This window comes from Tachysurus vachellii, chromosome 1 (genome assembly GCF_030014155.1).
Source record: "Tachysurus vachellii isolate PV-2020 chromosome 1, HZAU_Pvac_v1, whole genome shotgun sequence".
NCBI lineage: Eukaryota > Metazoa > Chordata > Actinopteri > Siluriformes > Bagridae > Tachysurus > Tachysurus vachellii.
The window spans coordinates 16,982,704-17,008,467 of NC_083460.1; the positions used below are offsets into that span (position 1 = coordinate 16,982,704).

At 38.9% G+C, this 25,764-nt stretch overlaps 1 protein-coding gene across 3 annotated transcripts in view; it reads right to left on the bottom strand.

Annotated features, from left to right (window-relative positions):
* The window catches only part of schip1 (schwannomin interacting protein 1), a 264,526-nt gene that overhangs the window by 28,662 nt on the left and 210,100 nt on the right, over positions 1-25,764 (bottom strand). The window contains exons 1-2 of one of the 3 annotated variants that reach the window (XM_060875090.1): positions 24,729-25,016; positions 17,837-18,445 (exon numbers count right to left, since the gene is read on the bottom strand). In XM_060875090.1, the coding sequence (XP_060731073.1) occupies positions 17,837-18,445; positions 24,729-24,734 (615 nt within the window). In that variant the 5' untranslated portion in view covers positions 24,735-25,016. Of the gene's footprint in view, positions 1-7,202; positions 7,437-17,836; positions 18,446-24,728; positions 25,017-25,764 lie in introns of those variants that run through there. The other 2 variants (XM_060875081.1, XM_060875099.1) reach the window with 2 other exon arrangements.

Sequence of the window (25,764 nt, forward strand, 5' to 3'; positions counted from 1 at the left end):
ACAAGAGCGTTTGACGGTGCCATGTGATGCCGCATATGTCATATTGGCACACGGTGTAGAAGAGAGAGCCCACTGTTCTTCCATTCTCATGAGGACTCATTAATCACACTGGTATAGAAACAACAAGCAGCTACTCGGATTCAAGTCCTGGTTGTGACATCCTCTTAAAGAGGGTCAAGTAAAGTGACGGTTCCTTATAAGGCATCAGTCTTATTGGATCGATTAAAAAAAAATAAAGTGTGGATTATTTCTATTACACTACAACATTACATACATATTGTACTATACTGTAGAAACTTGTATATCTGAATGCTCTGTTAATCTGGAATATAAAGGGAAATGGTACAATAGTTAGATCAGGCATAATGTATAGTAAGGGTGAAACGGTACATCATGACAGGATGCATCACGATGCAAAAAATGTCCGGATCACAAAAACCAAAGGTATTATCGGTCATCTGGTTACACAATCATGGCACAATCACTATCCAGTAGCTTTGGAAAACAGTGATGTAGAAAGAGAACACAGAGGTGGGGCGTTTTAGCCGACTTTGGAGCTCATTTTGTGTTTAAAATAATGCCTCAGGGTCAAAGACTTAAATCAAATGCATTTATTTAAGATAGTTTGAAACTGTAGAACATTTTATTACAGCATAAAACCTTCGTAGCAGCTGTTCATTTCTTTCCTTATATACAGACATAAAGTCTTACTATTTTGCATTGATGATTAAGAAATATTGTGATTAAGAAGTTTTGTGAATCGAATCGAATCGTGTCTTTTAAAAGGTGGGGTGCACGATGTTTGAAAAATGCTTCAGAAAACTTCAGAGTTGGGCCAACAAACAAAACAAACGTGTAGCCAATGAGCAGAAAGGGGCGTGTCTTGTCAATATGCGGCAGAGAGAGTGTTCAGTGCGCATGTGTGACATTAGCAGAAAGCGATTGAAACATTGACATGGCGGATACCTGCCGTTACCTTTGCCTCGGGTTCTAGGTGTTGAACGTCGTCTTCCGCGTGAAAAGGAGATAAACCTTTTACGGTACAATACACAGTACTACAAAAACACATTTGTATTACCATAGTATTACTCATTCAGTTAATTTACTGATAAAAATATACCCTCAGCCAGCTGCCCCAGCAGGTTCCGCCATTATAGTTGCCTGGGGTATGTATGTGTGGGGGTGGAGCTATCGAAACGGGTGACACCCATTTGGGTTAGGGGCGTGTTTGTTTTGGTGATTTCAAATGTCAACATTGGCTTTCAAACATCGAAACATTTTCAAAAACCTGTCTTTAAACCACCTGGATTATTTCAATAGGAGTATAAAAGTGGTGTCGTGTCACTGGTTATAGGAGGAACAGGGGAGGGTTTTGGCTCCTAAAGTAAACCGTGATGCAGACAGCAGTGAATGTCATTAATCCCTATTACACAAGCCTTTGGTTTCTCCATCAGCAGCCGGTGCGGAGTTAAATGAACTGAAAGTAGATCAATCACGCTTCGATTGTCCTGCCTCAGACACAATCCTGTAATACTGTATATCCAGAATGTTCTATTTCCTCTAGTTGCTACAGTATATAATGAATTTTAGACATTTAACATAGATGTAGTTTAGATGAGTTTGTCCTGGTCAACAGTCACAGAGAGATTAAATCCTAAAGAAGTGAAGTGTAAAGCTAATGTGTCAGGACAGGAGATGGAAGACACAAATATTTTCACAGTGGCTTAAATCTGATGCTCAGCTTGAAAAAAAAAAACAACACAAACAAACACACCTACAGTATGTGAAAATGTGTTGTCTGCTTGTATACGTGAGCTCTGGGCTGAAGGTCCTTACTCTGTCGTCTCTCTTTCGCAAAGCTCTGCAGAATTTTAATGTGATTCGAACCCATGGGAGGACTCCGACGTGAGAGGCTGGGAGTTTTGATTCAAGACAGTTTTGATTCCTTGTCTTCTCCTTTTCCTTCTTTTCCTTCTGTACCGCTCCTTCTCTCCCTCGCTCCCTTTTGTGTTTAAACACCGCTAGCTCCCATCGCTTCAAGCTTTCTCTTGCTAACGCACGAAATTCACAGTGTGAACTCTAACGAATATCCTGATACGAACACCTTTGTTTTTTTTTCTTCTTCTTTTTTTTTACAGTCTCACACGCTTCGAATTGTTGAGCTAATATACAAACTTTTCCTAAACTCTCAATAGCTTTCACTTAAATATCATTCAAACGATTTTCCAGAATTATGGTAATTAAATGAATGAATATATTTCATTATTGATTGTTTGTCATATGTACCTACAAATTATTATCACAGTGCAAAAAATAAATCATGCTCTATATTCTATATTCACATGGACTGGGTAATGTGTTCGGAACGAAACGATGTCGCATCGTTTGATGGAAATTAAAATGATCAACCTACACAGGGCTGAATACAAAGACACCTGACTGCCTGTGCTATCTGTGTATGGTCCAGGTATCGCTTCATGCTAACAGTAGTGACACTAGCCTAGCTGAAGACAGTCAGAAAAGGTGAGGGAAACAATGTCAGTGACCTCTAGCTGTAAAACCATTCCTGTTTTAGGGATCGTCTCATTGTCGCCATTCTAGTGCACGTTGTGAATTTCAGCTGATTATCAGCCCCATCTGTTACTTAACTGAGCAGAGCAATATCTCAAGAGGTTTGACAGACTTGATGCTATCCTCTGATTAAAGGTGTTCCTTGAAATGTTTTTGTAGCAGTGTATTTAACCCTGATATTTCCCATGTTTAGTAAATGATATGCTAAACAATCACACTGGATTATCATCAGATCATCAGTTATTAATGTGGTGTGATATTAAGCATCATAAGAAGTCAATGCCTTAATGTCAGACTGCTAGAGCGTCTGCTGATTTGAACCTTGTGATCCAGTGTGAGGTGAGCGATGTGAAGACGCTGAAATGTGATAGCGGTGATGTCATTACTGTATAATAGGAGAGAACTTTATATCACTGACTTTGCATTATTTACAGACTGAATCTTGATCCTCTTTTTCATGCGTTGTAGAATCCCAGTAAAGCATCAAGACTGAGATGAACACACACGAAACATCCTGAATATTACAAACATGCCGTTCAATCCAAAGTCCAATCATATCTCTCACTGTCTCTCTCTCTGTCTGTCTCTCTCTGTCTCTCTCTCACTCTCTCTCTCACTGTCTCTCTCTGTCTCTCTCTCACTGTTTCTCTCACTGTCTCTTGCTGTCTCTCTCTCACTGTCTCTCTCTCATACTGTCTCTCTCTCACTCTCTCTCTCACTGTCTCTCTCTGTCTCTCTCTCACTGTTTCTCTCACTGTCTCTTGCTGTCTCTCTCTCACTGTCTCTTGCTGTCTCTCTCTTACTGTCGCTCGCTGTCTCTCTCTCGCACTGTCTCTCTCTCTTACTCTCTCTCTCGCTTACTCTTTCTCTCTCTCACACTGTCTCTCTCTGACTGTTTCTCTCACTGTCTCTTGCTGTCTCTCTCACTGTCTCTTGCTGTCTCTCTCTCACTGTCTCTTGCTGTCTCTCTCACTGTCTCTCGCTGTCTCTCTCTCGCACTGTCTCTCTCACTTACTCTCTCTCTCGCTTACTCTATCTCTCTCTCACACTGTCTCTCTCTCACTGTCTCTCACTGTCTCTCGCTGTCTCTCTCACTCACTGTCTCTATCTCTCTTACTCTCTCTCGCTTACTCTCTCTCTCACACTGTCTCTCTCTCTCTCTCTCTCTCTCTCTCTCTCTCTCACACACTCTCTGTCGCTTACTCTGTCTCTCTCTCGCTGTCTCTTGCTGTTTCTCTCTCACTGTCTCTCACTCTCCTACTCTCTCTCCCTCACTGTCTCCCTCTCAATGTCTCTTGCTGTCTCTCTCTTACTCTCTCTCTCGCTTACTCTCTCTCTCTCACTGTCTCTCTCTCTCTCTCTCTCTCTCTCTCTCTCTCTCTCTCTCTCAGATCTGTGCTGCTGCTTTCAGAATGCTGACATTTTGAGAGCTGACATCAGTGAACAGAGAAGAAGAAATGCATCGATCCAAGGCTGAGTATAAAGATCCATTCTGGACTTAAACAAAAGAACACAACATCTGATTTGATTTGACAAACGTTCTGATCCGATCCGCTGTTACAATCAGTGCACAGAACTGCTTTGATGTTGACTGACACATTGGCGATTGTAAAGAGAAACTCAGAAGATCTTCATCAAGCCTGTGAGGTTTCACATAACGCTGAACAAGACGTTACAGAAAAATGACTAATGTGTCAATTCACTCTTACTGTGAGGAGGCGAGAGGAGAAAGGAGAGGAGGAAGGACTGACGAACGAGTAAAAAGAAGAGATGTCTAGAGAAGAAAAGGCAAGAGAAGAGGAAGAAGGAAAAGAGAAGAGCTTAATTGAAATAATCATGAGCTGAGACTGCTTTTGAATGTGTGAAGGCACACACATGCACACACACATGCACACACACACACACACACACACACACACACACACACACACACATACACACACAGTAATTAAGGGTTACATTTTCTTTCCTCAGGTCAGTAAACATTGTGAAGAAAACAGATGAAGATCTCGGCAGGAGCTGGAGAAAGGGGTGGGGGTGGGTGGGTTGGGGTGCATAAGGGTACATAAGAGAGGGAAGACACGTCCAGCTTTGTATTTGTACGACCCTCTGACTCTCAGACGTATATTTTAAAGATGGAAACATGGCTGCAGCAGACACCGGCCCCAGTTCACTCTTAACTCCACACACACACACACACACACACAAATACACACACACACACATACACACACATACAAATACACACACACACATACACACACAAATACACACACACACATACACACACATACAAATACACACACACACACACACACACACACACATACACACACATACAAATACACACATACACACACAGATAGACACACACACAAACACACACACACACACACATACAGTAGAACCCCTCTGTGTCAAAACCATCCCTAATTTGTCCTGACAGGATGAGATAATGCATTATTTGAATGATTTTCTCTCCCTTCCTCCTTCTCACTTCCCCGTGACGATGGGCTTTAACATGCTTTATAACTCTGACACGAACTCAATTTCTCTCTCTCTCTCTCTCTCTCTCTCTCTCTCCCCTCTATTGTACATTCCCTCGTTCTGAGTGTTTATTTAAAGGGGGGAGTAGAGACGTGCCTCCTGCTGATTGCTAGCCGCACTGGGACTGCAGAACCATAACCCGTTGTGACAACTGCAGGAACTGGTGTATTAGCCACTGAGAGGTTTTCTATCCCGATACCGAAAGCCAGTCAGAAAGCTTAGCACAGGGTCAAAGGTCAGACAGCTTAAAGCATGGGTAATAGGGGTCACTATTGAACGGCTGTGAATGAAGAATCAACAGCAGGCTTTTTATCCACTGCATAAATCACTGTAAGCTCTCAAACATGGAAAACTAGAACTGGGATATTTTTGTATGTATGTGTATGTATATGTGTGTGTGTGTATGTGTGTGTGTGTGTGTGTATGTGTATGCGTGTATGTATGTGTGTGTGTATGTATGTGTATGAATGTGTGTGAGTGTATGTATGTGTGTATGTGTGTGTATGTGTATGCGTGTATGTATGTATGTGTGTGTGTGTGTGTGTGAACATGTTAATAATTCAGAATGAATCTTATCACTGGGTGACTCAATACTCTTTCTGGTTGAGGCATGTGTGAGTCAGTGTGTTTGATGACTCATTTTGACAGCGAGTCGAGGTGATTCGAGGTTTAAACACTGGATGAAACAAGTCGCTGCAGGGTGTGTTTTTAACGTGTTTCTAAAGGCTGATTTATCCTTCTGTGTTCACGCCTCTAACACACACAGTGCCACAGCTCACTCTCATGGCATCACCTACACAGGACATGATGTTTCTCTCAGGGCCGACCATCAAGCTTACTGTCCTGACGAAGGACCTTTTCAGCAGTAAATTACTGACAGATGGCAGGCTTTCCTGCATATCCTGCATGTGGGCTTTCTGATACTAACCCTAGTACTCTGAGTTCTCTGACATTCTCAGGGCGTTTTGTACGTCCTTGACCACGACTTACATCGCTTTTGTACACTTTAGAGACAGACCACAACTGTGAATTGTTCTTATTGTTTACTCATATTGTTCATTACGTCTTGTCCCATTATGTTTCCACAAACATTCGAATTTTCTTTGGACAAATTTAAGTATTTGGTCAGTAAATTTAGATTCCCAGAAGTGAGACCACTGACATCTACACTGAGTAAATAATATTGTATATGAATGTCAATAACTTGTTATGTGATCTTCTTGACTGGAAAGCTTCTGATCAGCAAAAATTCTCGGTACAGGGTCCGTTTTTATTTTGTTGCTCAGACCTGGCAAGGATTTCTGAGTAACAAGAGACATTAAGACATTAAAGTTTTCTTTTCCTTACAGATTTTAACACATGATGCATTTTATTTTGACAACAACATGTTGGTCCAAAGTGTGTGTACTGTATGTGTGTGTGTGCGTGTGTGTGTTTGAGCAATTTAGAGATTGCTCCGTATCACACATGACGTGTACTTTGATATTATGACCTGTCACCTAAACAAAGAGTTAACTCACAGACATGACGCAACTACAAGAAGCCTTTAAAAAATCCCACCCAACACACACACACACACACACAAACACAGTCTGCCAAGCCTAAATAAGCATGTATGCTCTACTCTGTTATTAGAATTCCTTTTAAATATGGAGTGTAACGATTTACACCATGCTATGAAAATTCTGAAAGAACCAGACAAGAAAACGGACTCCAGTATAACTAAGAAACATCTAAATAATTTTCAAATATTTTCCCCTCTAATAATCCGACACAGGTGATGTTATGAGTTCTGAATACAGTTCATCTCTACTCTGAGAAGTTAACACATGTTTAAGATCTTCCACACTCATGAACAAGCACATGGACATTGTTTAACAAATAAAATGTTTGGTGTTACAGAGCTCAGAAAATACAATACATTGATTGATTAGATTAGATTAGATTAGATTAAACAGAATTTTGAGAAAGCTTCCCTGGTTATGAACATGCTGTAACCTACAGGTAAAGCAGCGCTGCTACTCTGTAAGTGTGTGTTGTGTGTGTGTGTGGTTTTTTTTTTTTAGATGACCTCATTCTTTTACCTGTGTTAGGTTCCCCGCTTGCTGGTGTGGAGTCCAATGCTGATCTGACATGAGCACTCATTCAAACTAAAAAGTCCAAATCCAAATTCCACACATTAACTGATGAAGGAACTGAAGTCCAGATTCCACAAGCTCACCAGTCCATAAGCTCCTAAACTTCAGGTGTGACTCTGAGCAGTGAATCAGGAGTTCCAGGCAGTACGTATATGCCTCTGTGTGTGTTTGTGTGTGTGTGGTGTGAAGCGTGTGAGGGCATGCTCAGACAAACACTTACACACACACGCACACACACTCGTGGAGAAGGAGGGCAGTCAGCTCTGAGGCTTTCAGGGTTGAAAAAAACACACCGCAGGCACACCCTTAATTAGTACTGTGTGAAGATGTGATGTAAAACTGATCTGGAATCAGTTCAGCTTTGTGTCTTTTCATGTGCTGTAAATAACTGCATGTTTAAAATGCTGATCCTGGATCAGCATCTATGTGTGTTTAAACTGGACTTTTATTTTTACTGCCCCAGGGAAAGATTTCTACCATGTACTATTTCCATCACATACCTCTCTCTCTCTCTCTCTCTCTCTCTCTCTCTCTCTCTCCTGCTATGTCAGAATACCCTCACAAAGCGCTTTCTATTCTTGCTCCTTCTCTTTTCCGTGAATTTTCTATTTTCTTCGTGCATGCCCAAAAAGGTGGAAATCCCCTGCTCCACAACTTTCAACACTGATTAATTTCACGGACAATCCGACTATTTAAATATCAGGCGTTATTTAGATGTGCACGCTTTCTTAACTTTCATCTAACAGAAGATATTTGAAGGCCATTTGAGGTTTGCATTATAACCCCATGGCCGGGCTGCACAGACAAACGTCTTAATCTGAAACACAAGCTTTGTGATTCTGACATAAATGAGACACGTAAACCTGCGTTTGTTGCTCACGATAGCTTTATTATAGATGTGCATCGTGTTTAAAAGTGTTTCTAAACCTCTGAGGATCACGGAACTTTAGCAACTTCAAAAAACGCCACAATTCGCAATATTGCCATGAAATAGAAGATAGTTTTCAGAGGTTGTTATAATATATTTAGAATATTTTACCCATATTTAAAATGTTTTTTTTCATATAATGTACCCCATTAATGTAAATGAAAAACTTGCACTTGGGTTCAATGCAACTGAATACAGCAGAAGATCCATATGACTGTGTTCATGTGAAGAACAGTTCATTTATAGATTCTTATCCAGCCTTTTTGTTTAGTGTGACTTTAAAGGTCCGTGTTTGTAGCCTGAGACTTTTCCTTTTTTTTACTCCTTGATATACTCACTAAAATTGTAAAAGTTTGTCAGGCGAAATTGTTTTTATTTTAATTTTCGTCAGAGAAATATATATAAAAATACAATATATGCAGGGTATATATATATATATATATATATATATATATATATATATATATATATAACTTCTGCAGCAATCTCACATGAATAACCTTTATTTTCTTACCAGAAATAATTCGAATACACCTTGAGAACCCTCAGATAGTCCGCCTAAACATTCCTCTACATAATGCTGAGATGTTATGAAATATATTTCTTGTGTTTTCAGGCTTTCACTACATAAATTCAAAGAGATATTCTTTCTAAAATTGTAAAATTGTCAGGCGGAATTTCTTTTTATTATTATTTTTTGCTTCGTTCCATCTTCTCTTACTCTGACCTGTTTATATATATATATATATATATATATATATATATATATATATATATATATATATATATATATAATCTCACACATTACCCTCATTGTCAAGCAAGACGCTCAAAAATACACCTGAAGTTGAAAACACATTCATTCTAGTATTTAGAATGCAGTAAATTTTAAAAACGTAGCCTTCCGATGTTCTTTATTCTTCGTTCATTTCTGCTGCCTTCCTTCTAGTCCATGTGGTTTACAGACACTTTAGTGTTCAGTCTCTTTATTTCAGCTCTATGAGGAAATCTGCTGCTTGTGTTTGTCTTGTCTGCAATTCCACTATGTGATATTCTCCCTCCTCTTTCCGTTTTTACATCTTCACATCTCTTCCTGTCTTTTTCTCCCTCTCTTCTTCACTCTTTCTCCCTGACATGGCACAGTGGTGGGAGTGTGAGTGGGACATGCAGAGCTTTACAGATCCCAGAGCACTTTACACTCTCTCTCTCTCTCTCTCTCTCTCTCTCTCTCTCTCTCTCTCTCTCTCTCTCTCTCTCTCGGTAGCCTCTCTTTCTAATACTTGCACCTCTTGTTGCTGCTTGAACACCCCCCACCCCCCCATAAAATAAATAAATAAATAAAATTAAAATAATCAAATAATTAAATAAATTGCATCCTGAGCTGCATTTTTTTGAGTAAAGCAATACTATATGTCATTAGTAAACATGTCATTAGTAAACATTCCAACATGAAACATACTCTGATACTCTGTGCTTGGATCCATGCATTTTAAAAATCTATTTTTTTTAAAGATTTATGACATTTTGAGTGTGACTACTGAATGACAGCATTATTATTTTATATCAGGAGTATGTCTGTGTCTGCCTGTGTGTGTGTGTGTGTGTTCGTCGACTTGTTGGCTTTACACTGTAACACACACCCTATACCAGGACAATCAGGCCAAAAACACACGGTCTTAAATTCTTCCCATCCAGTATCACAAAGACACTATACAAGTCTCCAAAAGCAGATCCTCAATGCTCTCTTTCAAATGTAAACGCTGGCTTGTTAGCAAACTGCGCAGCTTTCTGGCTCCACAGGACAGCCTGGTGAACAGGGCCGGCCGTCTCAATGGCAAATTAGTGCCGTTCAACCAGCCGGCTTATCCAGCGACCGGATATGATTCAGCACTGCTCTGTTTATGATTCAGTAATTCGTCCCTTCCAGATTCCTCAGTACTGAGAAGGAATTATGAATTAATTTGTACACTGCAACTTAGTACTAGGATAGTTATGTTAATAGGATCCTTGGACTTTTAGGGGTTAAAGATGCAGTCTGTACATAGTAGCTATCAGAACAATTTAAATATGCCATAACAAATAGACCATTAAAGGTTTTCTCTAATTCCCTCATTTCACGCCACTGTTTTTAAAACGCTTTCTGGCCCTTTCACTGGAAGGGTGAAGTTTACAAACGGCTCCTTTAAAGCGTCGTCTGTGAAGCTCTATCTGCTAACATGAGCTTTAAAGACTCTATAATAGTTGCAGTGCAGCAGCTTTATCTTCATCATCATCTTCATCATCATCACTATGACAAATCGAACACTTCTCTACATTATTAGGTTTGATCTGTCTGCTCTGGTGCAGGTGGATCAGCAGGTAGTTTGTAGGTCTAGCTGTCATAATGAGAAACCTTCCGGACGTGAGCGGGATATTTCACGCTTGCTGGAGCTGCTAATGGGCTCGATGTGGCAGTGGGAGAGTTTCTCCTCCATCCTGAGAGTCCAGAGCTGCAGTACAGCACTGACCAGCAACTATTGATCTCACACAAACATCGATGGTCTCTTGTGGTACATACTGCAGAGTTCACAGGGACGAGATAAAGAGTGCGTATGTGGTTACACTTTTTACGCTCCACTTACTGATTAGAATACAAAGAACAACAGACTCGTTGTCTAATCAGAATCAATAAGAATGTAATACGAGGATGAAGGTCAAACAAATGAACAGTCCAAGTAAAAACTGAATAATCAGCTGCTACTATCTATCTATCTATCTATCTATCTATCTATCTATCTATCTATCTATCTATCTATCTGTCTATCTATCTATCTATCTATCTATCTATCTATCTATCTATCTATCTATCTATCTATCTCTCAGTCCGTCTGTCTGTCTATCAGTCTGTCTATCTATCTGTCTGTCCGTCCGTCCGTCCATCCGTCCGTCCGCCCGTCTCTCTATCTGTCTGTCTGTCTGTCTGTCTGTCTGTCTATCTATCTACTATAATATAGTCAATATCCAATACAATGTGTGAGGATTTGAAGCCTGCTAAGCAAAAGAAAACACACTGACATGTTACAGACCTGCCACTGAGTGCTAAGTGCTAGCAAACACCATTCCATCATCCAGGATGTTCACGTCAAACTTTCACAACATCTCCATGAACACGGTCAGCTAGATTTCTAGTTAGATAAGATAAATGAATCATTTCTGCCTTGGTATTCAGTTAGCTAGCATATTCCCATGCTAGACTGAAATACATTTGCTAGCATAACAATACACTCAACATATTGCTATAGGAAATATTAGCATAAAAAATTGTTCTGATGTAGGAATCTCTTCATTTTAACACCGCTATCGTTTCATGTAGAATGTAATGGGAGTTTTGTTTACTCTAGTTTACTCTCTCGTTCTCTTTCAGTCTGCTAATTCTGTCACTCTGGATCAAATCTCTTTAAATCTATTCAGACTTTATGCCCTGTGGCATCTGTATATTCTCTGGAGGAGGCTGAAATATTTACTACAATAGGGAGGCTCTCTGTACTGACCTGCTGAGTTTGATCAGACCTCACATCAGATATCCCCCATTAACAAGATGCTCTGTGTGAGTTTCTTCTCTCACGTCTCGACACGCCTATAAAACGATACGTTTTCCTGGAAACTGTAGGAGGTGAGAAGTGGATTTTCGAGGATCTGCTACAAAGGCTAAAAATCAGGATGAAATTTTGATTTGCTATCAACTTGCTAATAATAATAACTTATAGAGCTTCTACTGGCTTTATTTTTCAACCTAATGCATTCCAGAGATGGGTGACTCCAGTCATATGACTTGACTCAAGTCAGACTTAAGTCGCAAATTTGAGACTTGAGACTTGCTTGACAAATATTAAAAAAAGACTCAACTTGACTTTAACTTGACATTCATGACTTGAGACTTGACTCGGACTTGAGTTAAATAACTCAGAGATGGGGGACTTGACTTGACTCGAGTCAGACTTAAGTTGCAAATTTGAGACTTGAGACTTGCTTGACAAATATTACAAAAAGCCTCGACTTGACTTTGACTTGACATTCATGACTTGAGACTTACTTGTGACTTATGTGTGACTTCCTCCCACCTCTGATGCATTCTAAAATGTAGTAAAATATCTATCCTTGGTTATAATAAAAATTTGGCCCATCGCTGTTTTAGACCCAAAGTCATTAATGCAGATCAACACAGAACCCTAGAAGTGTTCCTTATCAAAGAGGTTCTCACAGGAACCACCAGAAGCAAAGTACTGTTCACTATTAACTGTTGATACACTCGATTCAGAGATCAAATTGATTCACAATACTTGATTCGTGATTTGATTCAAAATTCGAATGAAAAAAATTCTCACTGAATTATAAACGATACAAAACTTTTCATTTTTGTCAGTATAAAAGTTAGAAAAAAACAATTTTTTTAACTGTTATTAAAATTATTTTGTTATTGCTTTCAAAATAGTAAAACTATTTTTACAACTCACATAGAATATTATTGTTATTGCTATTAAAATTTTATTTTTAACTACTATAATGCGTGACAAGTTTTGAGGCATCAGTCACTTCTCAAATGCACACATTCACGTGATCAGTGTGTTTTATATACTGTATTAAACTCTACAGGTCGAGAAGACCGGAGCCTCTGGTGTTCAAACAGTGCAAGTGAAGTAGAAGCCTTTATTTTTGTCACTAATACATTACAGAACAGTGAAATTCTTTCTTCACATATCTCAGGTTTGGGGTCGACATGATGCAGGGCCCCTAGAGCCGACAGCGATAAGAGCCTTGCTCAGGGCCCCAACAGTGGCAGCTTGGCGGTGCTGAGTCTCGAACCCTGACCTTCTGATCGACAACCCAGAGCCGTAATCACTTGAGCTACCGTTACTCTGAGCTGCATTAGACACATTATTAAACAAATACTTATATTTTTTGATATACGTTGTCACATTTTGGCATCTTGATGCTTGTCGTTACACCACAACTATCTAATGAACACTTAACAGATGGCAAAATGTTTTTCCTCTAAGAGCGTGAAGAATAGATACCTATATACTTTTAGGAAAGGGTTTCTTTAGCTTCTCTAAAATGAATTTATGAACATAACGCAAACCTTCAAATCTTCCCCAGATGATGAAAAATATTAAGAATGTTTAAGTTTCAAACCCAAATGCAACCTGTTCCTTATTAAGAGTAGAGTTTGTGATTTTAATAATAGTTATGTTTATTAAGTGTACTGTCTTGTATAGTATAGTGTTACTTATGTCTGTATTGTCTTGTATAGTACAGTGTTATTTATGTCTGTATTGTCTTGTATAGTACAGTGTTATTTATGTCTGTATTGTCTTGTATAGTACAGTGTTATTTATGTCTGTATTGTCTTGTATAGTATAGTGTTATTTATGTCTGTATTGTCTTGTATAGTACAGTGTTATTTATGTCTGTATGTCTTGTATAGTACAGTGTTATTTATGTCTGTATTGTCTTGTATAGTACAGTGTTATTTATGTCTGTATTGTCTTGTATAGTATAGTGTTACTTATGTCTGTATTGTCTTGTATAGTACAGTGTTATTTATGTCTGTATGTCTTGTATAGTATAGTGTTACTTATGTCTGTATTGTCTTGTATAGTATAGTGTTATTTATGTCTGTATGTCTTGTATAGTACAGTGTTATTTATGTCTGTATTGTCTTGTATAGTATAGTGTTATTTATGTCTGTATGTCTTGTATAGTATAGTGTTATTTATGTCTGTATTGTCTTGTATAGTACAGTGTTATTTATGTCTGTATTGTCTTGTATAGTATAGTGTTATTTATGTCTGTATTGTCTTGTATAGTACAGTGTTATTTATGTCTGTATTGTCTTGTATAGTATAGTGTTATTTATGTCTGTATTGTCTTGTATAGTATAGTGTTATTTATGTCTGTATTGTCTTGTATAGTACAGTGTTATTTATGTCTGTATTGTCTTGTATAGTATAGTGTTATTTATGTCTGTATTGTCTTGTATAGTATAGTGTTATTTATGTCTGTATTGTCTTGTATAGTACAGTGTTATTTATGTCTGTATTGTCTTGTATAGTATAGTGTTACTTATGTCTGTATTGTCTTGTATAGTACAGTGTTATTTATGTCTGTATTGTCTTGTATAGTATAGTGTTATTTATGTCTGTATTGTCTTGTATAGTATAGTGTTACTTATGTCTGTATTGTCTTGTATAGTACAGTGTTATTTATGTCTGTATTGTCTTGTATAGTATAGTGTTATTTATGTCTGTATGTCTTGTATAGTATAGTGTTACTTATGTCTGTATTGTCTTGTATAGTACAGTGTTATTTATGTCTGTATTGTCTTGTATAGTATAGTGTTACTTATGTCTGTATTGTCTTGTATAGTACAGTGTTATTTATGTCTGTATTGTCTTGTATAGTATAGTGTTATTTATGTCTGTATTGTCTTGTATAGTATAGTGTTATTTACTGTATGTCTGTATTATTAGAGTTTGTGATCCTAATAATAGTTATGTTTATTAAGTGAATAATTCTACATGGATTATAGGGAAAGGCTGTTATTAATCTTTAAATATAATTCACTGTAGTTGAATATAAAAACAGTCTTAAAGGAAAATGGAGGCAGCTTTAAAATATACATGACAGAATGAAGGAATAGCTTCTGCCTCGCTTTACCCACTCAGTGTCATCCTTATACTAAAAACAACATATTTCTCACTATAAAAAGGAAGTATATGGTGTAAAGAATGAGCCGAGCATCACATCACTCCGAGCATCTTCAGGGAAGGTGCAACGTTTCACCCGGAACAGTGAAGCCAAAAACATACCTAGGTATAAATATTCCTTTTTCACTCGTGTGAAACAATTCTTATGTCATTTTGACATAAACAAAAACTCTATATAATAGTCTCTATATATAATACTCTATATAAATGTTTATAATAAATAATATAATCATATAATAAAAGGTGTGTGTCATTTTTTAGAAATTTATAGATCGCTTTTGGGAAGGTTTCTCAGGACCAGTCAGAGATAAAGCTCTCTTTAAGGCTTTCGACACAGGAAAGTGTCTGTAGTTTCCTGAGTCTCGTGATCATGAATAATGAGAGTATAACTGTTAACTATAAGGGATAGAGAGCATGGTGTGTTAAGTAATGAATGAATGAATAAACAAACAAACAAACAAACAAACAAACAAACAAATAAATGAGGATGTTGCGCAAATGCTGTGTTATAAGAACATTTTTTAACAGTTTTTTTTATTAAAAAAGGTGGAGGCTATATTACTTCAGCCCGTCATAGATTCATTTCTATTTTGATTGACTGAAATGCATTTTTGAAATTAAGTCGACATGAAATGCTATTTGACTGTTTGTGTCATAAATATAATAAAGTAAATGTGTAAAATAAATAATAAGAATAAAAATCTATTTAAAAAAATAATAACAAAATATATAGTATAAAATTTTATAGAAAATAGAATATCACAGGTGGAAACACCCCCAAACCGAAAAAAAAAAAAAAAAAAGATAAAAATGTGTATATGAATGCAGATTGGTGTTAGAACACTATGAGAATTAATTAAAATTTATTTAAATTTATTTAATTAAAATAAAAAATGACGGAGTGTGAGTGAGTAAAGTGTGAGAGTTACGTTTGAACAGTTTACACACATTAGCCTTTCAAACACACAGAGTGAATGAAGGACAGCATCTTTCCTCCCCCCCTGCATACCTCACATTCTCTCAAGCAGATAATAATGACACCCAAACACACACACACACACACACACACACACACACACACACACACACACACAAAGCTGGAGTTAGTGGCTATTGTCCTATGGCTCAGTGTGTTTGCATGCCAGAGGTGCAAACACACACACACCCGCGCGCACACACACACTGTTCCATTCACCTTTTCAGCATTTACAGACATGGCATCATTGTACCAGAAACAGTGATAAAGTCTGATGAAACGTAACACAGGCTGTGAAATAAAACGAATCTTATGTCTGCGATATTTTGCAAGTAAAGAGTTTCAGTAAAACCCAAAAACTACACAAAAAATAAAGCACCTGAAATCATATTATTGCTCACTTATAAACTCTTACATTACCTGCTTATTATTCAGATATTCATCTCAAAGTGGATTATTCACCAAGGACTATGAATTATTCAGCAACTGCAGTAAAACTAATAGAAATAAGGGATGTACTTTAGGGGGAGGATGATGCGCTGAGAGGTCTGAGAGTTTAAAACCTCAGATGAGAATGACCTAAACACACACACACACACACACACACACACACACACACACACACACACACACACACACACACACAGACATCTAATACTGTAGGAGCAAGCAGAACAAAAATATCATTTTAATCTAAACCTGATCTGAAGTTCTTAAAAATGCTGCCATCAAAATGATTATTGTAAAATTAATGACCAGAACAAAAGGTGAAACACATCTGAAATGTCAAAGCAAAACAGACTGGACTTCACCTGCTTTCAACGCATCAGTATCAGCACCAGAAGCTTCTTTATTACTACAACAGCGCCCTCTACCGAGTTGCCTGTGGGATGACCTGCTGAACCTCAGATGTCATTTTTCACATGGGCAGTTAGAGAAACCCCTCCTGCTCTAGCTGTAACAAAATGTGGGTATGATGTCACTGATGTTTTACTGACTGCCGATTACTACCGCTCTCTCGCACGTTATCTTCGTCTCTTTGGCCTGCCTCTGTCTCTGAGCTCACGGTCACGTGAGCTAATCATCTGACTGATCACACGTTTAAGGGACGTGTCTCTGCTGCCTCCTGAGTTATCGAGGTTTTTGAGCCACTTGTCCAACTGCTGGACTGTTCCAAGAGTGTCACCATGCACCGGCAGTGATAAATGGGATATGACAAAGTATCTGCTTAACTGTAATGTGAGCTGGCCACACACACACACACACACACACACACACACACACACACACACACACACACACACACACACACGCAAACAGCTCCAGACAGGGATATAAGAAGACAGCTGAAAGTTCACAGTCTGATGACAGCACCATCTGTAACTGGCTAGTCTTTCTTTCTCTGCTGCTAGGTGTGTGTGTGTGTGTGTGTGTGTGTGTGTGTGTGTGTGTGTGTGTTAAATTCTCTCTCCAACTGCTTCCAAATGGACCTAACACCTCAAAACCCTACGCCAACTGCAGGGTTATCTTTGGGACTAATACCTCAGCAGAATTTCCATGCTCTCATCTGATGAACACATCTGTTTCCTGAAACATTTCTAACTGAAACAGAAACAGCTTCCACCACTGTCCTGCTCACGTGAAGCATCAGTCAATTAAACCCCTGTGGCAGGCAGCATTAGGCAGTTTGCTAAGCAGTCATTATAAAGCAGAGATGTCACAGACGTCTGATACACAGATGTGTCAAGGAATGGATTTAAATTTCTTTCCTGTCCTGCATGTCAAATTCCTTCTAAATAAATGACATTAATTTTGCTTTCAATAACTTATTTCCAAAAAGAGGTAGAATTAACAGACCCCAATGCTGTGGTCCTGTTAGCTGTCAAACTAACCCTTATTGTGCATAAGAAGGCCAAAGCCCTGGACTCACGTTCATGGAGTTGGTCCTTCCCAGGTTTCTGTTGTGGTTCTCCTGCTGCTCCCTGAACTGCAAACCAGCCAAGTGCCTCTCGAGTGCCGCCCAGTCCATTGTGGGAAGCTGGCTGTCCTCCACCACACTGTCCTCTCTGTTACCCCCGAGGCGATAGCACCCCTCAAACCCCACACCTCCAACTCCCAGTCCCCCTTCACCACCACCAACGCCTGTGCCAGGGCTCTTGGGAATGGCTTTGGCCTGGGCTTTCCTGGGCAGGATCAGGTTGCCATTCTGCTTGAGTTCCTCAGACGCAACGACCGGGGAACTCTTGACTTCCTGGAGTTCCTCGGCGAGACTGCGGTCATTTACTGCCTTCCGCAAGGTTCTGTCTTGGCTATTCTGGTTGTCAGCATCGTATTCTCTTTCCCAGTCCTGGATGACACGCTTCTTGTACTGCTGGAACTCCTCGTCTTCTTCATCATAGTCATCCAGGGCGGCCAGCTCCAAACTCGGTGAAGACTTGCATTCGGAGCATGGAGTCACCTTGTTGGAGTTTGAATTGGACTCGGAGCCCGAGCGGCTCGAAGCGTCGCTCGCCAGGTCCATACCGTCCTCACGGTAATCCTGAGAAAGACACAAGAAGCAAAGAATTTAAATTTAATGAGCTTTACTTCCATATTATTGAATACATGACAGATATTCTTCAATGCATCCGATACAGGACACACGCTACATGGCTGTTGTTAAAGATGTATTGATTATAACTCTATAGATATATTTACCACCTGCACTACTGAAAAATGCACAAAAAAATCATGTCGCATAACAGATGAGAAATGTAGAAATCAGGGAGGTCAGCAGGAAAGAAGGGGATTTTGCAAAGTGTACACACACTTAGATTAGTGTCCTCGGTGCTGCAGTTCAAACACAATGCGACGCTTCCTGCCACAGACAGCCTTCCTTCCTGTATGTGCTCTCGTGCACTAGCCTCTGTGACTCCGTTCTCTCTGTTTTGTGTCTGCTGATGTCTCCTTGGACAGACAGACCATGTGCATCTGCACAACTCTTAATAAAAAACTCCTAATGGATGACACATTGACTCTGGCATTCTTTTCTATTGCGTAAGCCAAATAAGATCCATTCTGCTTGCTCAATTAGACTTCAATTCAACCAATTAGGGCTTGAAATTCAGGAAATTTCCTCAGTCAGATAGTTTTAAAGCCTCCATAAAGACATATGAGCAAATATAAATTGCGAATAGAATTAATAGAATCTGGAATTATCAGAAGTTTGTCATGTTACCAAAACCAACTGCATACTGTATGTGGTTTATTCACAAGCTAGCAAGCTGGGTGTTTTTGTAGTTATATCCTTTTCAACCCATGCTAGTTTATTTTCAGAGTTCTAAATAGCTTTGTGCAGGCGTGTAATTACGTGTTTAAGTACAACCACGTTTGAAAATAGATACAGTACCTAATAATTTCAATGGAGCAGGATAAAACAGGAGCTGAACAGTAGGATAGCCGCTGAACGTCCTGCCTCACATGTGCAGTGTTTGGATCAAACCCTGGTGCATTTTCACTCTCTATGTGATTCCTTTGTGCAGGTAAGAACATAGCAATCGCACTTGGAAGGGGATCAAATCAACTTGTCTGGGAACTCTAGTGCTGTTTTCTATTTCAAATGCAGGAAGTGAACGTGAGGGATTTTTTTTGTAGATACAAACCTCTAAACTGGACGAATGTGGAAGCTTAGTGTTTCAGATGTTGGATTATTGATCAAATGGTTGTGAGTTTAAATCCCAGGACCACCAAGTTGCCATTGCTGGGCCCCTGAGCAAGGCCCTTAACCATCAATTTACCCTCATATACCTCTGAATGCATTAGAAACTTTTTCACATGCATGTTACGTGTAATCTGAAGCATATTTAGTGCAGATGAGGACAGGTTTGAGACTCAATGGCATCATTAGCAAAACTGAGCATATCTCACAGCTTACATCATTGCATCTAAAAGGAATTCACACTTTTCAAATTAGTAGAATCTACTACTTTTTTAATCTTATTCATTCATAAAACACATTGTTTACCACTGTAAGAAAGAAATCTGAAAGAAACATCATCTTCTTTGGCCTTATTGGACTTGGTCTTTGCAGAATTGAGTTTTAAGTCAAATTATTGATGTTATTAGGCTCCGAGTAAAACAGCTAATGATTAAGAAAACATCAGCACTCTTATCTTGACTAACTTTCACACCGTGATGCTATTTGTTGTTTATCACACTGTGGTTAATTAAAAAGCTAATGAGAACGTGTAACAAACTTCATGAGGCTTCACGAGGCATTACTATTACCAACAAAAAAAATAAATATATTCCCCAAAACTTCCCAAACATATTGACTACCAAATAGCCTTCCATACATAGGACCTGCAGTGACAGGTGACACGGTCATGATTTAATCGTTCAGTTTTATTTTATATAGTCTTCAGATTGCTTTTTCTTTCTCGAATAAGAATGACATCAGACCGATGCCTTGTGTCAGCAAAAGATGAATCCAGTTCAGCATCTGCAGCACTAATATAATTTGCCACTCGGGCACAAAGAATGTCTGAAACCCACAGACTGCACACTGCTCCCATTAAAAATATTGAATAGAAATAATGAAGAAATTGCCATGAGTATGGAGTTAATATCAGTCAGACACTGAGCCATTAGCAATGTGTATATTAATAACCTCTATAATCGGGTGTAGGTAAATACGTATAGGCAAAGCGTTAAAAAATCCTGACCCTTGCTGTCAATCAAGTTTGTTCATTAGAATATTAAGCCACACCTACTAGGATATTTTTCATATCAGTCTAATGAGCCAGCACATGTGTGTGTATGTGTGTATTTGTATATGTGTGTGTCTGTATGAGTGTGTGTATGTGGGTGTATGTATGTGTGTGTGTGTGCAAGAGAGGTGTGTGTGTGTGTATGTGTGTATGTATATGTGTGTGTGCAAGAGAGGTGTGTGTGTGTGTGCGTGTGTGCAAGATACTGTAGGTGTGTGTACTCAAACACTCTGTATTTACGCCACAGAGCCGTGTATCTGCTCCTGTATTTGTGTCATCAACACTTTTACCCATCGCTACACACTAGAAAAGCAAAATCATATATTATCACAATTTGCGTTGGACTTTTCCACCTGTAGAAACGATATGGACCATGATTTGAGTTTAAAAAGTTTATACGTTGACATAATATATATATTTTTGTAATATAAATTTATAACTTGTGCTAAAAGTAATTTTAAAATTCTACTTGTACCTGATTTTTGTACACTACACTGTCTGAGACTAAAATTCAGAGTTAATCCAACACTGTAGGTGTTAATTAGACAGTGTGAACATCAGGTTTGTGCAGTTATTTTGGCAGGCTGAAGCAAAAAACCTTGATGTTTTCGCACTCTGTTCATGACATCCTGTATCCCTACTGGAAGGTTCATTTGTGAAGAGAACATAATATTACAAGAAAAAAAATCAGTGTACATTATAACGACTAACCGTACAGAGCACACAGATCACACAGAGCTTGTTCTTTTCATGTATGTACACTTCCTTATTGTGATCTATCCATCTGCCCAAGCTTTATTGATTATTCACCTTCACTTCAGTATTGATCCACACTGAGATCACATTAGTCTCCATCTCCAGTGGGTTTAAAAAAAACTGCCTGAGTTTGATAAAGAACGCAGAATTTACCTTCTTTCCTCTCAATATAAGCCATTATAACTTCCTAGACAAGCGATTCTAATCTGATTGGCTTGCTGTATAAACCTCTAAACTGGATTCATGCTAAATTCATGCTGAATATATTCTATACTCTAGAAATATTTTAAAGTTTAAAATAAACCACCCAGCGGTCCATTATACACACAGAGTTCCAGAGTTTATCTATTAAATTAAGCACATAGCTAAAATAACAGAGATGGGGACTCGAGTCATATGACGACTCGAGTCAGACTTAAGTCGCAAATTTGAGACTTGCTTGACAAATATTAAAAAAGACTCGACTTCACTTTGACTTGACATTCATGATTTGAGACTTGACTCGGACTTGAGTTAAATGACTTGAAATAAGTCCAGAGATGGGGGACTCGAGTCATATGACTTGACTCGAGTCAGACTTAAGTCGCAAATTTGAGATCCAACAGAAAACTGAAGAAACGATCTGAAATATTACACAAAAGAGGACAAGAATAGCATATATACTTTACTTAGGCATTCTTCAGACCTTGGATATTAGGATTTAACCTAGTTTTTTTCTTTAAGAAGGTGATGCTTACATGCAGATATTCCAAGAGGAGATATGGACTCCATGTGGTGTTTGAGGGCAACAACATCCTCATCAATACAATTCTCAGACTGTAGAAAGGACATTATTCATAATAACACTCTCTGGTGTTTATAACAGTTTATAATCACACCCTCCAGTGTCACCCAAATGAGGATGAGGTTCACTTTTGAGCCTGGTTCCTCTCAAGGTTTCTTCATCTTCCATCTAAGGGAGTTTTTCCTCCCCACAGTCACCTCAGGCTTGCTCATTAGGGATTAAATACAAACACATTTAAATATGAATCTAATATTAATCATGAACTATTGTATTATATTAATGTTTGTATAATAAACTTTTTGTTCTATATTTCTTATGTTCTGTAAAACTGCTTTGAGACAACGTTCAATGTTAAAAGTGCTATAGAAATAAAACTGAATTGAAAATTGAAAAGACTTTAGACAAAATAATACTAACATAAAACATAAAACTAAATGTAAATCAAACTATAAGCTTAAATATACATTTTAATATAGTGTACACAATAATTGAACTGTAATTCATTTGGAAAGAGATAAAAGGAGAAACCTTACTAGGGCTAGTAAGCTGGCATAACCGTCTTTGTACAAAAAGAACGTCAACATAACCAACTATCTAGACTATAACTATTTCTAGACTCCGGTCTACAAGCATAAATCACAAATTAGGTTTTAAATAAAGATGCCTCTAACATAGGCAGCGAAACGTCTTGGTGACTGAATAACAAAACCAGCCAACAAAACACTTCCCAGAGAGAAATACATCATCTTGTTCTTTGTTTAGTAGTTTATGCATTATTCATGTCGTTGCATTGATTTATCTAAGGTTTAGTGTTTCGTTGACATGCAGCCAACTGAACATAATAGCAAAGCTAACTTACTCTGCTTAAGGTAATGTATAATAATAATGATGTATAATCTGAAGGAGGTGTTTTTACTATTTACTGCATTATTTACTGGCTTTGGACCAAACATTATTAGTAAAATAGCAATAACTGAAAAATAAACTCATGGTAAATCAATACAAACCTAAAGCCTATCTTCATATTATTATTTTTTTTAATTATAATGAATTTAAAGTAGAAATGACTTGTGCATGGATCAAAATGATGGGTCAAAGCAGTTCTTTGGTTAATAACTGCAACCCAGCACATGTTCAGCTATATATTAACCTAGCAGTGACGTTCTTCCAAGAATAACTCCATTTTAATGTCTTCCATTTTGCTCTGATTTATTGCCGTGCGCGATCGTGCAGTGCAGAAATACGGCTGCAATATTGCACTTCCTACATAAATCTATACCACACGTGTGTGCATCGAGAAACGATCCAAAAGGCATCGAGGTTTGAGGCGCAGGAAGCTGGAGAGAAGAAAAACCCACGGGAATCCTCGTTAAATGCGCGCTCGCGCTGCCTCTTAAACGGGCAACGGCGTCTCCTGCGCGCGATCTGGAGAGATAAGGACGCAACACCGGCTCTCGCGCGGTGCCTCGAGGCTTTGAGCAGTAATAATTAACGTATGTAACGTGATCTTGTGCACCAAGTTTCTTCATTTCACAGTTATAAGTGTGTGGTTTGAATATGAGTCCGATTTAAAGATCTTTCTTTACAGAAAGAAAGAAGAATAGCAACTTGGGTGGGGATCCGGTGGGACCCACTCTGTTTAGACGTTTCGGATTAAGCTGGCAATGCGCTCATTTAGTGCCACACACACACACACACACACTCACGCACACACACACGCACGCACGCGCTCGCGTCAGATCCGGTAAACCTCGCTCTCAGACTAACAGCTGATCGAGACTCATTCAAAGCCTGTGGTTTATCATGTCTATAAAACTGCACAACACAAACGTTAGAGAACACACACACACACACACACACACACACACACACACACACACACAAACCCCTAATGAATTCCTTTCCGAAATGTCATCACTGGTTGTATGCATGAAATGTGTGATACTGTGAAGATGCTTTGATTAATACATTGCTGAAACAAGGGAGTGATTGATTCTCTCTCTCTCTCTCTCTCTCTCTCTCTCTCTCTCTCTCTCTCTCTCTCTCGCACTCACACACATACACACACACACACATATATAAACACACCCAAATGATGTCATGTTCCATAAAAAGTACGGAGAGAAACCAGAGATCCCGGTGACAGCGAAAAAAACTTACACACATCCAGAGAGAGAGAGAGAGAGAGAGAGAGAGAGAGAGAGAGAGAGAGAGAGAGAGAATAAAAGCACGTATTAGTAAACACAGTTCAGTATCAGTACCCTGGATGAGTATTATACTGGATTAGTGCAGTAGGACGGTATGCGGTTGGAGAGCGCGCAGCATAAAGCATTACGCACAACCCGGTCCACGCCTGTTATTAGAAGACACGGGCTCGGCTGTTTAACCTATAAACCGCTCAATACAGCTGACTGACTTGCTGTCATGTCGTCCTTCCAAACAGTAACAACTCACACTAAGGTAATGCTAGCTTACACATATACTGTAGAGTTCACGTCCACGAACGCCGGCTAACATGAATCCGTGTTACTTACTGTCATCTTCACCGCCTCGCTTTCCCTCAAGACATTGTCTGTGTGCCTGGAGCCGTGGGTGTTGCTCAGATACTGTCAAAGTTAAAGAGACGACAGGAGAAGGACAAGGACACTCCGGAGGAAAATGAGGAGGTGTAGAAGACACCGGAGACTGTTAGTCCGCTATAGAGGAAGAAGAAGCCGGCATGAAGTGGTGAGCGTGCGCGGTGTAATTCATCGCTTGGGTAGGTGGGAGAGCAGGAGAGGCAAAAAATAGCCGAGATGGAAACGCTCCAGCTTTCAGTGAGCCACGTCTCTCTCTCTCTCTCTCTCTCTCTCTCTCTCTCTCTCTCTCTCTCTCTCTCTCTCTGTCGGTTTCCCCTTCTCTCTCTCTCTCTCTCTCTCTCTCTCTCTTTCTGTCGGTCTCTCTCTCTCTCTCTCTCTCTCTCTCTCTCTCTCTCTCTCTCTCTCTCTCTCTCTCTCTCTCTGTTTCCTTTACCACCCACCCTCTCTCCACAATAACTACAATTCCAAAAAAAACACACCCCTTATTGTACATTTTAAGTCTGTACTGTAGGTCTTTTCACGTCACATAAGTAGTAGCCATCTCAAAGATATGAGATGAGGCAACAACTGGGGTGGCAGCTGCCACCCGGTGCCACCCATGTGGCCAAGACCTTGCCTCACTCTGTCTGAGGCTGTTAGCAAAGCATCTGGTATTGGGAGCATTCAAGTGGATTTGTGTATTAAATAATGTTGCTGTAGGAATCTGTAGTAATTACAGATTAGTAATCATGAAGAATATAGTCCATGCAAACTGCAGTCACCTTATTTTAATACAAACTGATGTCATTAACCTTTATTCATTGACCTAAGTCAAAATCCTCCAGAAGCGTTGTCTATATTTTATTGTTCTGCATTTTAAACTTGGCAAATATTTGATTTTGTTTTGGTTTCTGTGGGAGATTGACAATTCCTTTATACTGAAGAACCATTTCTTCAGTAAATCTCTTTTCACACTGGATATAATGGAATTTTTACCAACATAATTCAGAAG